This window comes from Myxocyprinus asiaticus, chromosome 46 (genome assembly GCF_019703515.2).
Source record: "Myxocyprinus asiaticus isolate MX2 ecotype Aquarium Trade chromosome 46, UBuf_Myxa_2, whole genome shotgun sequence".
Lineage (NCBI taxonomy): Eukaryota > Metazoa > Chordata > Actinopteri > Cypriniformes > Catostomidae > Myxocyprinus > Myxocyprinus asiaticus.
The window spans coordinates 6,631,909-6,647,711 of NC_059389.1; the positions used below are offsets into that span (position 1 = coordinate 6,631,909).

At 36.6% G+C, this 15,803-nt stretch overlaps 3 protein-coding genes across 3 annotated transcripts; 1 reads left to right on the plus strand and 2 right to left on the minus strand.

The window, feature by feature from the left end:
• Positions 1-1,137: 1,137 nt before the first annotated feature.
• LOC127435866 (cAMP-regulated phosphoprotein 19-like) lies at positions 1,138-4,286 on the minus strand. Its single transcript, XM_051689605.1, has 3 exons — positions 4,098-4,286; positions 2,118-2,240; positions 1,138-1,994 (listed from the first exon to the last, which is right to left on the minus strand). The coding sequence occupies exons 1-3, from the start codon at positions 4,134-4,136 to the stop codon at positions 1,824-1,826; spliced, it is 333 nt and encodes a 110-aa protein (XP_051545565.1). The 5' UTR covers positions 4,137-4,286; the 3' UTR covers positions 1,138-1,823.
• A 1,240-nt stretch (positions 4,287-5,526) lies between these two features.
• LOC127435865 (BET1-like protein) lies at positions 5,527-8,159 on the minus strand. Its single transcript, XM_051689604.1, has 4 exons — positions 7,922-8,159; positions 6,472-6,557; positions 6,219-6,275; positions 5,527-6,101 (listed from the first exon to the last, which is right to left on the minus strand). The coding sequence occupies exons 1-4, from the start codon at positions 7,941-7,943 to the stop codon at positions 5,934-5,936; spliced, it is 333 nt and encodes a 110-aa protein (XP_051545564.1). The 5' UTR covers positions 7,944-8,159; the 3' UTR covers positions 5,527-5,933.
• A 39-nt stretch (positions 8,160-8,198) lies between these two features.
• On the plus strand, positions 8,199-15,702 carry LOC127435863 (ATP-sensitive inward rectifier potassium channel 11-like). The gene is made up of 6 exons (XM_051689601.1): positions 8,199-8,331; positions 10,212-10,402; positions 10,823-11,059; positions 11,533-11,802; positions 11,912-12,119; positions 13,566-15,702. The coding sequence occupies exons 2-6, from the start codon at positions 10,244-10,246 to the stop codon at positions 14,006-14,008; spliced, it is 1,317 nt and encodes a 438-aa protein (XP_051545561.1). The 5' UTR covers positions 8,199-8,331; positions 10,212-10,243; the 3' UTR covers positions 14,009-15,702.
• Positions 15,703-15,803: the final 101 nt, after the last annotated feature.

Here is a 15,803-nt window from a genome sequence, read left to right on the forward strand (position 1 = left end):
AGTCGCCGGGAAAATCCATTGAGTGGAATATGATCCTAGCTATTAACTGTTTCCAAAGATATCTTCCACCAGGGGGCGCTTGGTGGCTCAAAACGTATTAAAATAGCAGGACATTAAGCCGTACAAAACGTACACTAAATGTATATTAATTTAAATCTATTATTTTCAAGGAAATCTATATGAAAGAATAAAAAAAAATAAATAAATAAAACCGCCACAGCAATCTTTATGAAATAACAAGGAAATCAGTCTTTTGTAATCACACACGACTGTGATTGGTCCACCCTTACTAGCGCTGAGAAAAGTAACTGTTACCACGTGACAACGATGACGATGTGCTGCCTCATCAGCGGTCTGAACAATAATTCACACCTCAGTAATGACACTTGGAAACGATTTAATCATTATTAAATAAAAAAATAAATAGTGATTACTTAAAACAAGAAAAAAAAAAACATATTTAGATCCCTCATACTTTTCAATAAAATGAGCAGGTAGAATGGTAGTGTTTGAAAATCATAAATCGAAATGGGTGTGGCTTATCTGCCCAGACGTCTGGGCAGATAAGCCACGCCCATTTCGTTTTATGATTTTCAAACACTACCATTCTACCTGCTTATTTTATTTCTGTGAGGTAATCCTCCTGAACAGCATCGATCCACGATTACTCCCTGTGGCAATGAATGACGCAGAAACAGCGTCACCTAGTGGCCATCATGATTTCCTACGCTTTTCCAATGCGTGCGCTGGAAAGCGGATATTGTTTTAAATAATATAATAAGTGTAAATTTTATAATACATTTTATAATATAATAATGAAACATACAAGTATTTACTGAATATTTAGTCTGCGAACATTTTAAGATTCAATAAATTGACGTTTAATAACTAGTTTGTTCAACTAGACTATATTTTTATTGAGAATTGTGTTTTATGCATGTTTAATGACTTTTATATGTACATTCGGTCTGGAAAACACATCATTATACCACATATTTCACAACGCCTAATGCATGATTATTTTTGCCCTAATATCTGTAATCATCTTAATTGGTCCAATACTGGGTGGTTGAAAATTGAGGTTATTCACAGACAAAAGAGGATGCAGATAAATTAAAAAAGCTTGATCAGACAGGACATGTGCAAAAGTATTTTATTTACATAATCAAATGACACAGTTGTGACAGTAAACGTTTGTACAGCTCACATAAATCGTTACGTTGTGCTGAGAACATAACCTAAACGACCCAGTGGAGAGCTCAACAGTCTCTCGTCAGTTTGGTCAAACAAAGATCGCCCAAGAGAAACAGTACGGCAGTTTTAAGGCCATTTTAGTAATTTACAGGTAGTTGACAAACGAAAGAAGAGCTTTTAGCTTTTCTTCAGCTCAACCAACGAATGTTTATGAGGTCCGGCCTTTCGTTTCTTCAAGAGACACAGTTTTGGAGGTTTGAGAAGTGGCGGATTAAAGTCCAATTTCGTCAAGCACCTAGTACATATTTCAAGACAAGCATTGAAAAAGCTAGTGAAAAAGTGTAAAACCCTAAAATATGCTAATGCAAAAATCATTGATGTCGTAAACTCATCTGACCGTATAGTCAAATCCAAGAGTAAAGGTAGCAGCAGTCTACACATATCTCTATTTATCAAAACATGTTATTTTGAGAGCATTTCTACAGTCAAAGACAAAAATAGTAAGAAAAGAGGGTGTTAACAGCAAAAGAAAGACAAAAATAGTAAGAAAAGAGGGTGTTAACAGCAAAAGAAAGACAAAAACAAAAGAACATAATGAAGATGGCATCAAGACGTCTTTACAGTCCTCGTTAGATGGCAAGTTTGCTGGCCACCAGAGATTGCTTCCTTTGGGGCAGGTCCTGAGGGGTGGGAATGTGGTCTCCAGTTATCTCGGTCTTCTCTGACGATGCTGTCGGAAGCTGTTTGTTCTTCATCTTGGCTTTGGCCATGTTATAGTCACCCGAGTCGAAGTATTTTTGCTGCAAACAGTGGGAAAACGATGCTCATGACAGCATTAGATGGTTATTTATAATCAATAGGCTGAAGCTTTTTTCTCAGTTATTGATTGAAATGAAAGCTCACAGGTCGATGTATGAACTTACCCCCTTCTGCAATCTTTTCCGCAACATATCCGACCCACCGGGCCTGGTCCCCAAATGTGGGTAACGTGCCTTCAGCTTGGCCTCCTCAGTTTTCTCTGGACTTACAACAGTGTCGTGCATCTCCTACATAAAATGTGGGGAAGAACACAATTTTAAATTCCATTTCTGATACCAAAGGAAACTATTTGGTGCAGTCAAATCATTACTGGGGCCAATGATTACTCTTCCCCCCCACCCACCATATTTACCCTTTATAACAAAGCCATTAGATTTAAATACTTTATCAGTGCAGAACACATACAGCTTGTCAAAATGTACAGTTGAAGTCAGAAGTTTACATACACCTTAGCCAAATACATTTAAACTCAGTTTTTCACAATTCCTGACATTTAATCGTAGAAAACATTCCCTGTCTTAGGTCTGTTAGGATCACTACTTTATTTTAAGAATGTGAAATGTCAGAATAATAGTAGAGAGAATGATTTATTTCAGCTTTTACATACACTTTGTTAGTATTTGATAGCATTGCCTTTAAATTGTTTAACTTGGGTCAAACGTTTTGGGTAGCCTTCCACAAGCTTCTCACAAAAAGTTGCTGAAATTTTGTCCCATTCCTCCAGACAGAACTGGTGTAACTGAGTCAGGTTTGTAGGCCTCCTTGCTCACACACGCTTTTTCAGTTCTGCCCACAAATTTTCTATCAGATTGAGATCAGGGTTTGTGATGGCCACTCCAATACCTTGACTTTGTTGTCCTTAAGCCATTTTGTCACAACTTTGGAGGTATGCTTGGGGTCATTGTCCATTTGGAAGACCCATTTGCGACCGAACTTTAACTTCCTGGTTGATGTCTTGAGATGTTGCTTCAATATATCCACATTATTTTCCTTCCTCATGATGTCATCTATTTTGTGAAGTGCACCAGTCCCTCCTGCAGCAAAGCACCCCCACAACATGATACTGCCACCCCCATGCTTCACGGTTGGGATGGTGTTCTTCGGCTCGCAAGCCTCAACCATTTTTCCTCCAAACATAACGAAGATCATTATGACCAAACAGTTCCATGTTTCATCAGACCAGAGGACATTTCTCCAAAAAGTAAGATCTACTTTTCAAACTTCGTTAATCTCTAGGAGACAGAATACGTCTCCTTCCTCAGCGGTATGATGGCTGCGTGGTCCCATGGTGTTTATACTTGCGTACTATTGTTTGTACAGATGAACGTGGTACCTTCAGGCATTTGGAAATTGCTCCCAAGGATGAACCAGACTTGTGGAGGTCCACAATTTTTTTTTCTGAGGTCTTGGCTGATTTCTTTTGATTTTCCCATGATGTCAAGCAAACAGACACTGCGTTTCAAGGTAGGCCTTAAAATACACCCACAGGTACACCTCCAATTCAGTACACCTCCTATCAGAAGCTAATTGTCTAAAGGCTTGTCATCATTTTCTGGAATTTTCCAAGCTGCTTAAAGGCGCAGTTAACTTAGTGTATGTAAACTTCTGACCCACTGGAATTGTGATATAGTCAATTAAAAGTGAAATAATCAATCTGTAAACAATTGTTGGAAAAATTACTCATGTCATGCACAAAGTAGATGTCCTAAACGACTTGCCAAAACTATAGTTTGCTAATATTAAATCTGTGGAGTGGTTAAAAAATTATTTAACCAAAGTGTATGTAAACTTCTGAATTCAGCTGTATCTAAACAAAATCGCAGGTGTTTAAAAGACCAATAAGACTGAAATTAAATGAAATGCAAGAAAATACGTTAAGTCATGCATTTAGCAACCCACTAATAAATGCCAAAACATTTGAGATTAAGGCCTAAACTCGCCCTAATTCTCCATTTAATAAACCGGACATATTTCTAATATTAATTAGGCATTCATAAATTAGGTCTACACTATTAAATCAACACAATCACATTGTGATATGCTTTTGCGGCCTTATAATGCAAAACATGCTTAAATGCTCGAACCTGCTGCTCTTCTGTGCTCGCCTCCACTTCACTGGACATGACGCAAATTAAATGCAAAAACTAAATAAAACACAACACTAAAAACAGGACGGCGCTTGGCTTTCTTTCTCCCAGAGTGAGGTTTCCGTTGGTACTATGATAGCAGCTCGTCTTCTGATGCTTCTGCTGTTCTTTGGGAGAAAGAAGAGACACTTCTCGGATTAACTTGGAGCTGCACTGTCATCTACCGCACTGGAGGTGCAACGCCACTTTTTTGAAAACTTTCCAAATTAAAACAAAAGTTATATAAGGGGAGACCAGGGCTAGCTGTCACACGTGGAAGTTGTCACATGGGCTATATATCAGTAATGATAACATTTGGAGTCAAAATTCCAGTTGCGCCAATGTTGGTTTTCTCTTGCAGTGGTCTCCAAGTGTGTTGTTTCAAACAACTAGATGAAAGCCCTCTTAAAGGTGCAGTCAGTCATTTTTTACTTTTACTCCTAAAGAAATTAATTGTAATTTTGAAATATATGTATAAAATCATAACCACTCACATGAGATGAAGACTCGTATCAGTAACTGTATAAAAGCTGTTTATTCTACATGGAGAGGGTCCCCTAAAGGGGGCTGCCATGTTAAAATATCACATGATCAGTTGAATACTACTGGCTTAAAGGGATAGTTCACCCAAAAATGAAAATTCTCTCATCGTTTACTAATTTTCATGCCATCCCAGATGTGTATATGACTGTCTTTCTTCTGCTGACCACAAACAAAGTTTTTAGAAGAATATCTCAGCTCTGTAGGTCACACTTTTAGAATATGAAAAAGGACCTAAAAATTGATCTGTTTCTCACACACACTTTTTATATCGCTTCTGAAGACATGGATTGAACCGCTGGTTATATATTCATATGAATTGCTATTATGCTGCCTTTATGTGATATCCAAAGTTTTGGTTACCATTCACTTGCATGTGTTTTAAATGTTTTAAATTGATCAACTATAATGTTTGTTGGCCCAAAAATGTTTTTATGTGTTTGTTGCTTTATAAAAAATTTTTTTTGTTTTGGTGGATGTGATGGGGCAACGTGTCCCCTCCAGTGTACACATGAAACTCATGCCACTGATTTAATGGTTCCATTGTTACCCCCCTATATAGGCTATTGGGGCAAGTTGTCACAACAAACCAATATGTGTTTAATGAACAGTATATTTTTCCTGGGCATAACCGTGAAAATGTTCAATAGCTTTCTTTCTAGCCAAGACTTTAAGATTTGTGGCTAAGCAGAAATTGACTTAAAAAAAAAAAAATCTTTCCTTGAGAAATATTCACTGGAATAAAAAATGTGACAACTAGCCACAGTCTCTCTTATATTATAGATACAACATGATTTAAATAGACATAATATACAATACAAATACATGTAGTTTATGTAAATGGACAGACAGACAGTATTATACTGCTGCAATATTATGGTCATCCTATTATAAGTACATATTGTTCAAAGACATACTAAAACAATAAGCACATTACCTTTAAAAATGATTTAATGTAAATACTTTGCAAAAATAGTTACATCTTGTTACATACTCTACAATGATGCAAATATAAATCATGGAGATTGAAAATTATGTTTTTAATAAACTTGAAATAAGACATTGGTCCATGGCATGTTTTGTTTCATGACTAAAAATATACATTGAATAAATCACTCTTGTGAGTGTAAACATAATTTTGCTTAAATAGAGATAAATGTTATAAATCATCCAGGATAAACTCCATGGGGAGGGGGACATTTCTCATAGAACTGAGAAATCAGAATCTGGTCTAAGACGTGAGAAAATGACCCATTAGCTCTGTATCCGTGACACTAGATAGTAAAGCAAGAAGAAGAGCATCACAAGGCCAACGGACACGTAGCACAGGATCTTTCTGTTGTCTCGGCCAGACCGTACCATCATAGAAAACCTCTTCACACTTCCAGTCAAAAGGCCAGTTGCACTGAGAAAATTTGAGTCCTGAGTAAATAATAAAGTAAAACAACTGTTAAGGGAGATGCCACATAGTTTATTTACAAAGAAACCACACTCATGTGCCAACATTTCAAATACATTAACACTGGTGTTAACACTCACCATGCCATCCAGGTAGGTATTTTGATCCTCTGCCTCTTTGTCAATGTCATATGCCAACTGTGGATAAGACAAAACACTTTTAAATGCAAGAATGCAACCACATATGCAGGATTGTTAAAATTCAAAACTATAATTAAAAAAAAAAACACACAATGTGAATATTGGGCGGTTATGGCACCATTTAAACACCATAATACTGTGTATCACAATAATAAATTACATAAACTATGTGAGTAGTGTGAGGTTGACTTACAGACTTCAGTCTAGAGACTTTACTCGCCAAATTATCCGCCAAAAGCTTGTTTTCAGCATCAAGCATATCGTCCACAGCGCCATGTCCTGTTCATTATTCAAAATATACTGATAATTAGACATTTTGAGAAAAGATACACCAACATTTCATCACTTTCTCATTCATGTTTACTTACACTCGAAACAAGTGAACTAAATTATTTATACAATATGAATGTTACTATTTTTAGTACTGACACACTTTTAACCCTTGTGCCTCAGTTTAAAAAAGTTACTCAGAGGTCCTTAGAGGACAAAAATGTCCATGTAAAAAAAAAATTATATATTAATATTATTTTCCACTTTCAATAAGTTAATTAACTACCAAATATTCGTTCAATTTCAGGATTTTAACTCTTAAATGCCAGTTTGTTTATATAATGCCGCTGTTGTTATTTATTAAAATATATATATATATATATATATATTCCATATCCTAAATGCAAAGGGGATTTTTTAAATTTTTTTTATGGATTATCACAGTCTGGGATATGTCAATGATTAGCAACAACATTGTTTTTTGTGCAGTGTCAGATTAAAAAAACAAAACAAAAAAAAAACCTAACACTCAGGACCTTGGAGGACAAAAATGTCCGCATCAAAAAACTGCCATAAAAATATTATATATTAATATCATTTTCCACTTCACTGACTTAAGATTTTTTAACCAACATCAGTCCTGACCATAACTTCCAAATATTCATTCATTTTCAGGATTTTAACCCTTTAAATGCCAGTTTGTTTACATAATGCCACTGTTGTTTTTTTACACACACGCACACAAATTTCTCAATACACGCATACAAAACACACTCTGACATCCATATCAACACACCCACACAATTTTAGCTGCATCATGTATTCAGCTGGCCTGCAGTGCTCTATAATACAGCAAACAGCAAATAGGAAAAAAGTATGTATTTGCTCCATAGGCTAAACATAAGCAAAATGGTGCCATCTGGTGGAAAATATTAAACATTAAACAAATTTTGAAGCCAGGGCTCCGGAATGAAAGCATAATATCATAGAATTAATGATTTATGCTTTAATGGCACTGGAATCAAATACTGCAGTTTTAATAGGTTTCAATAGAGACATATTTGTCCTGAAGGTCCTGAGTGTAACTATTTTGTGTACACAGTGAATTATAGATGTATAATAGGAACTGAGGTTGAAATATCAAACTTCCTCCTTAAAATACACACCTTTGTCAAAACGTATGCCATTGGCATTAACACAGCCAAAATGATCGAGAGAAAAAAAAAAAAAAAAAAAAGACAAAAATTTTAAATACAAACATTTCCTGAAGGTCACACAAGGGTTAAATATCTAGATAAACGAATAAAATAGTTGAAACGAAAATAAAAGAGCATTTAAAAAGAAAACATCACAAACTGCTACGTGTCACTCACCTCGATTCCAGGGATCAGACATTTTTAAAGAGCTAGTCGGCTAACAAACCCCCCAAAACGCTGTAAAATGCGTCCCAAAACAACAGAAACGGATCACTTTCACTGTAAAGGACTTCTAAAACAAATATCGGCACAACTAAACTCAACAGAAGAGTTGTCAATTTTAAAATAAGAGCACATTTGCCACGAAGCGACGAAACGAACCAATCCGTGTCGCGGCGCAGCAGCAGCAGCGGGAATTGTGGGATTTGTTGGTCCTCCAGTCACAGGACGCTGTCCGGTTACGTAAGGTATACAGCTGCCAATCTGCCATCTGCCTGCATTTGTTTTAAACGTTATGTTCATATTTTTTTATATTTTTAAAAAATAATTTCGAGATGAAATAAAGCGTGCATGCCTCTATTGTGCTGGTAAGCATTTTTAATTTATAATGCATAACATTTATCATGCCGACTTTATTGTTCTATAACAACGACTATCAAAATACAATAGCAGCAAATGCGTAATACATCAAATAATATTGTCATGGCTAACTGCTTTTGGTTTATATAGTAAAGATGCATTAAAATGCTTTTAATAATATTGCGGTTGTCCTCTTTTCAGCATCCCAGATGCACGACAACAAAATAGAGGATTTAATATTAGGATGGAGATTTTAATTGTCATTATCTCTTATTTTAACTCTTTTTTTGACATGAGGGGAATTTGTGACATTTCAGTGCTTGAATGGATATTTTCTTCAAACTCCAGATGATCACTTACATCAAGACAACTAGTGCCTTCTGAGTGCACTTACTTTGAATAATGTAGGATCTATATATGTTTATATCGACTTAGTTAAGTAAAATGCATGAATTTATCAGGCAATTAACCCTTAATGCATACCTCGGGTCTTTAGTGACCCGGGACCTCTTTCCACCCCTTGTACCCCATCCATTTTTTGGAGTTATGCCCACACCTCTTTAGTATTCCTAAATCTTTCTCTTCTAAATAGTGTAAATAAAACAAAATCAACAACAAACAAACAAAAAGACAAAATAGCAAAAAAAAAAAAACAAAAAAAAAACAAAAAAACACATTTATAACTGCTTAATTACCAAAAGTATAGGGTAATTAAAGACCTGAGATATGTAATAGTGTCGCTTTTTTTTTTGCACTTCCATAAATCACATTTTTATGATTATTTCATATCTATATACGTTTACTATCACAGGATATATATTTATTTGTTTATTACAAGAGAAGTGAGTACTGTATTCATACAAATAAATACTATATCATGTTGATTTTCTGTGTGACAGTGGTGAACTATCAGTATCCCATATGCGTGTACACATACATATTATACATGTTATTTCTTACTCAAGGTGTCACTGATGTGACAGTGATTGACTTGATTTACATTTGATGTTGTTATTTGATGAAGAAGCATCATGGAAGTAAACTATAGCAAGTACAACACATGAACAGTATGATATGACTATTGTCATTTGAGTATACTACTGAAATTATGTAAGTTGTGCATCTATTTAGACTCAATAATTGCCTGATAAAATACTTATGTGTAGCTAAGTTGACCTTATGTGTATCTTATGTGAAACTTATGTGTTATGTGTAGCTCAATATGTTTTTGACAGCCAGTTGCGTCTGATTTCAGTGTGGAAGTAATGAATCCCGTATATTGTATTATTTTCTAATTATCTTGAAAATGTTTTGAGAATGTGACACTATCTGGGTATTTTGTTGATCCATTTGTGATAGATATATGTGCCAGTTCACTAAAGACAAATATATGTAATAATGGCAAAACACCCATGCATTGAAGGGTTAAATGAGATTTTCAGAATACAAATGCAGTTATCACAGAATCTACTAAGTTTAATTATGAAATACCTCATTTAGGTATTTATTTACAGAATGTTTTTTAATGGAAATGTGTATATATATATATATATATGATTTAAATAAAATAAAATACAAGTTATGATGTAAAACAAAAAAATATTTAAGATTCTTAACAATTGAATCTCTTCTTTAAACATAAATGTAATAAAATGTATTGTGAAAAAAATTTGGTACCAAATTAGAAAAAATAAAATAGAAGCATTTTAACTAGTGTGGACCCCCCTTGTAATTTATATAATTTTCATAAATAATATTTTCACATACAGTATAAACAAATGTAATTGTTAAAAATGTGTTATAGAGTTTTCAAAACCTTTGTGCTACTGTAATTCACGAAATAACAAATTTATAATGCATCTATTCCTTCTTGTGGTTCTTATGGTAGTGTGGAGCACTGAACAGCCATTGATTATCAAAATGTTGGCCCGTAAAGGCCTTATGCCTGATGGGTTCCTGTTGACTCGACTCGCTGAGGATGCTGCACAACCCAGTCGCATCCGGCCAAAGTCACAGAGGGCACGTTTCATCACCAAGAGTGGCTCGTGTAATGTTGCCCACAAGAATATACGAGAACAGGTGGGGTGCTGTGCATTCAAATCAACACAACATGAAAAATCTGTCATCACACCTTCATGTTGTTCCAGACCCATATGACTTTCTTTCTTCCATGGGACACAAAATAATGTAAGCTACAGTTACTTTCATTGCATCTTTTTTCCATACAATGAAAGTGAATGGTGACAGAGGCTAACTTTCTTTTTTTGCATGGAAGAAAGAATGGAACAACATAAGGCAAATAATGACATAATTTATAATTTGTTGGTGAACTATCCCAAGTCAACATAACTCAGTTCATAGAATCTCTCATAATATGAGGAAATGTTTTATAGACACTGGACTAATCTTTCCTTTTATTACAGAAATAGCATGTAAATTGGCAACAGATGTTCAAAACAGTTAGTAGTTCTCTGTTTAATCTTGTCTTTTGCCTTTTAGGGGCGATTTCTCCAGGACGTTTTCACCACCATGGTGGACCTGAAATGGCAGCATTCTCTCCTTATCTTCACTTCGGCATTCCTCTGTTCCTGGATGCTCTTCGCTATGGTGTGGTGGCTCTTGGCATTCGCTCATGGCGACCTAGAGCCTCGAGATCCCAATGAGCCCGGACCTGTGCCCTGTGTCACTTCCATTCACTCTTTCACTTCTGCTTTCCTGTTTTCCATTGAAGTGCAGGTGAGGAACAATCTGGATGGATCTGAATCCTAATGATGCTTTTGCTTTGTTTAATACAGTGAGCATTCTAAATGTGTACCACCTCAAACAGTTTTTTTAGTAAATTTGCTTGAAGTTAACGTGTGTAATTTTTGCACCAACAAACGGAATTGCAAAAAGACTGTCTGTTTTCAAACAGGTTTCCCGAACATTCCCCTAGTCTTTCATTGGTCAGATTAGAAGATAGTCACGCCTTAAACTCATTTGATTGGTTGAGACAATGTTGCTAGGTCGGGATGTTAAAAAAACAGAGCAATATTGTGCCACAGGGTTTACATTTTTCGAGCAAATCAGCTGACCAATAGTTTACTTCAAGTTGTCTCTTCATATTAAGCAGGGATAAGAGAAAATATTTTAACATGAAAAAATTATGTTAAACCCGGAACATTCCTTTATGGTAATTATTATTATTATTATTTTTTTTGTAATATCAGGTGACTATTGGTTTTGGAGGACGAATGGTGACAGAAGAATGTCCATTGGCCATCATAGTCCTCATCATCCAGAACATTCTAGGCCTGATCATCAATGCCATCATGCTGGGCTGTGTGTTCATGAAGACAGCTCAAGCCAATCGGCGAGCAGAGACCCTCATCTTCTCCCGTAACGCTGTTATCGCCCCACGCAATGGCAGACCCACGTTCATGTTCCGTGTCGGGGACCTGAGAAAAAGCATGATCATCTCAGCCACGATACAGCTACAGGTGAGAAATTACCCACTGTTTTTGTGAATCCACATTAGTAAATTTTCTGTCCTGGACATACTGAGTAGAATTTTGTAATCATCTGGACAATTATTCTGATCTTAATCAGGTAATACGACGGACGGTAACAGCAGAAGGCGAGGTGATTCCTGTCTGTCAGCTAGATGTCCAGGTGGAAAACCCTCTCAGAAGCAACGGCATATTCCTCGTCTCTCCACTAATAATCAGTCACACCATTGACAGAGGAAGCCCTCTGTATGAGGTCTCAGCACAGTCACTGGCTACTGAAGACCTTGAGATCATTGTCATTTTGGAAGGTGAGTTCAGAGCACTTCCTTTTATCAGAAAACCAGGCTGTGTGGTTTTGATTATAATTGGCATCAAAGGCATCATCCCAATGCGACGGCTGTTCCTAAGGGTTTTGAGCATAATAATGCAGTCTCTTAAGATACCTCATCTTGACTAAATCTTCCTTCGGTTTTTTTGTGTGCCGCTACATCTTGCACACAGTCAAGCGCTCTAGCCTTTTAAAGTATACTCTTTGGACTGCAAACCTATATGGACACGTTCAACACATACACACTATAAATGCTTTGTGATACTCTTTTGTACAGTTAACGACAGGTGAATGCACAGACGATGTGTACAGATGCGGACTGTCCACGTGTTTTGAAAAACAAGGCTACATGCGCAAAAAATTGCCGTCATGCGTACTGTGCACAAGATGTAGCAACACATGGAAAACCGAAGTATACTTTGGCCTTAAGGCAGCATCACACATTAAGCGCAGTGAAAAAAATAAATCCAATAATGTGGACAAAGTGTGAAAAATATTGATTATAAGTATATTTAACTCAAAACAAAAGAAGATTATTTTACCCAATAATTTTTAAAACACTCTTTCTAACCAGAATGTATTCCAACTTGCAGAGGAAATCCGGAGATGAAAAAAAGTAAGAGTACTCCTATAAAAACAAAAAAACAAAAAAAATCCCGGACGAGCCCCCAGTTTTATGTTACAGCTGGCTTGTAAACCGCAACATAAAAAGGCAGACAACAGACAAAATTGATAGCGTTGCAACATGTTTACGTCAAACACTATAAACACTATCGTGAGTTGAGTCTCGCATGCGCGCTATTTGTGTGTTGCTGCCTATGGAGAAGGCCCTGTCACTTATAAGGTTCTTTATTATTTAGGATGCTGCCTTAGCGTCCGTTCAGACCGAACGCATTCTTGCGCTAAAAAAAGCTAGATGCAAAGCAATGCATATAACAGAATGCTGGTGTCACATGACCCGCATGTAAAGGTTGACGTTCTTTTTTACCTGATGTGGTGTCAAAAAAACACAGTGTTCTGTGCAAGACACTGAAAAAATAACTAGTCAAAGACTAGCTCATGTTTATATAGAACTAGAATGGAAAACCTATATGTACAGTAGTGCAACATATACTGTATAACAGAATACTGGTGTCTCGTGACAGGCTTTTAAAAGTTGGCATTCTTTTTTACCTGACAAGGTGTCTAAAAAATGTAGCATTCAGTGCAAGATGCTGAAAAAACAGCTGGGCACAGTGTAATGATTAAAGACGTCCATTTAGCGCATGTTTACATAGAAAAAACAATGGAAAAAGAGTGCTGACACATATCGCGTTTGGTGTGAATGGCCCTTTTAAAAGGTAGGTATGGGCTACCTGTAGAGAGGAAACAGTGTTGCGACTCACTAGGTTTTGGAACAAAGCCAGTGTATCTGTTCTGTTAACAGGTGTTGTGGAGACCACTGGAATCACAATGCAGGCGCGCACATCCTACACGCCTGAGGAGATCTTTTGGGGACGTCGCTTCGTCTCCATTATGACTGAGGAAGATGGGCGCTACTCAGTCGACTACTCCAAATTTGGGAATACTGTCCCCGTTCGAATGCCAGCTCTAAGCGCTAAGGAGCTGGACCAGACTAGGGGCGTGCAGGACAGTGGACCCCATGAGGGCAAACCCCAGGGCTGGGGGCTGGTGAGGGCAGGGCGAGGTGGGTACAGAAGGGGTGGGGGCAGGGCCTGCGATGACATGGCAGCCAAGCCGTGGTATGTGCTGGCTGATAAAAATGAGGACAAAGAAGGAAAGGAGAAGAAAGGTCAAAAGAAAACAGTGAAACTTGAGGAGATAGGCAGAGAGATTGAAGAGGAGATGATGGAGGACATGAGTGATTAAAGAGAAAGAACATAAGTGATATTTGCAACATGGTCATAGAAATGGTGACTAGTTCATGTAATATTCAAACAAATTACAAATCTTAAAGTTTTTAATTATCTTTATAATATACATGTTTTGCAACTGTCAAAACATGGGCAAATGCTGTATTGTTTGTTACGACACTGGAATTTTTTTTCTCATTTCTTGTCAATTTTGTACTGTTTACCTTACAACTAATAATGAATTTCAGGGTTGTTTTAACAAGAGTGTCCCCGCTCTTTTTCCAGGGTATCTTGGCAGTACTAGTTAAGCCATAGCTGTCCCTGCTGAAGCAAATATGAGGCAGCTGAATTTGTTTGTATGTTGGTTTTTGATAGCACAAACCTTTTTAAAATGTCTGTATTTATTTTACCTTTTATGTTTTCATCTTATTTTATGACGTGACTGATTATGTGATCATTTTTGTTTTCAGTGTGGCTGTTGTATTGACATTGTGTGTGTTAACATTGTATTGTGGACTTGTGCAGTTGTGTGTTGTAAACTAGACAACCTAGTTGTTGCTGTGTTTTTGTCCTCAATCGTGGTTTACTGCTGTAAACCTACTGGGTAACCTAACCCCAACCTAACCTCAATGACAATTAAATAATACAGTACATGTTTATTTAACTGTTACCATATCAGTGGGTTAATTTATTTAGTGTATTTCATGTATTTAATAAAGTGTATGATATTTTATATCTGAGTGAAGGAACTCCCAGAGTTGTTTTTACTGTTTGGAAAACAATGTGTTATATCACAGGATTAGTGGTCGACAGCTGGGTAAACTCTACTGTTTGAGATTAGAGAGACCGCTTTTCCATTTACAAGAGATGTCTATATAGTCACTGTGAACATGTAATGAAATCAGCCAAAATAAATTTCTAAGAATAGACATATTAGTGTTTGGCACCTACAGAGCCACACTGGACAACCCAAAATATAGCGATGGCCTGAATGTATTCATGCTTTTCTTTTTAACTCAATGTAACATTTCTTTTAACTCCATTTTTCTGTTGCATTGATGTTTGGTGCAGGGAACAGTAAAATGTGAAATGTAAAGAGTTAAAAAGGAGCTGTCCATGGTGCTGAATTGACCCTTATGTTGCATGTGATTTTAAACTGTACATTTAAATTGATTAGGTTTCCTTCTATGTTGTAACAGTCACTGACTGTCACAAGGTTTATTCATTGCAATTATGGTTGATATATTCTTCCTAGCCACTAGGGGGACACAAGAGCGTACTCTGTATGGTATAAAACAGGAAGTAGTAGAGTAAGTGCTAGGGTCTGTTGGATGCTGCCACATGGTTGTCTGCAACCTGTTTTCCAATCCTGTTTGAGAAACTGTTTTTCCTGCTCAAACAGGATTTGTTTATGATGTAGCTCTTGCTCATCGGCTGTTGCTACCTCTACGCGTTTACAGACAAACACACTTATATTGCTAAAGCAACTCGTTCGTTTGGTATGAAACCTTGCAACTCACCAAACACCTAAACAAAGGACAACAATCGACTTCATCATCATGATGATTTGGGTTTGTGGATAATGAATGTGTAAATACTTTGAGTACATGCTGAAAGAAACACCACTCTTGTTTGTTCAAGTATTTATTTAGTAATAGACCTCTTTCAACTTAGATCAATTTAAGTATTTGCACAAAAAGTGATTCCCCCTTGAATGCTTGTAGCTTGACCAGTGCAAAGTAACCGGGACGGTTATAATGTCATGACCCAAAGTTTGTCAACGAAATCCCAAAACAGCACTATTTGGCATT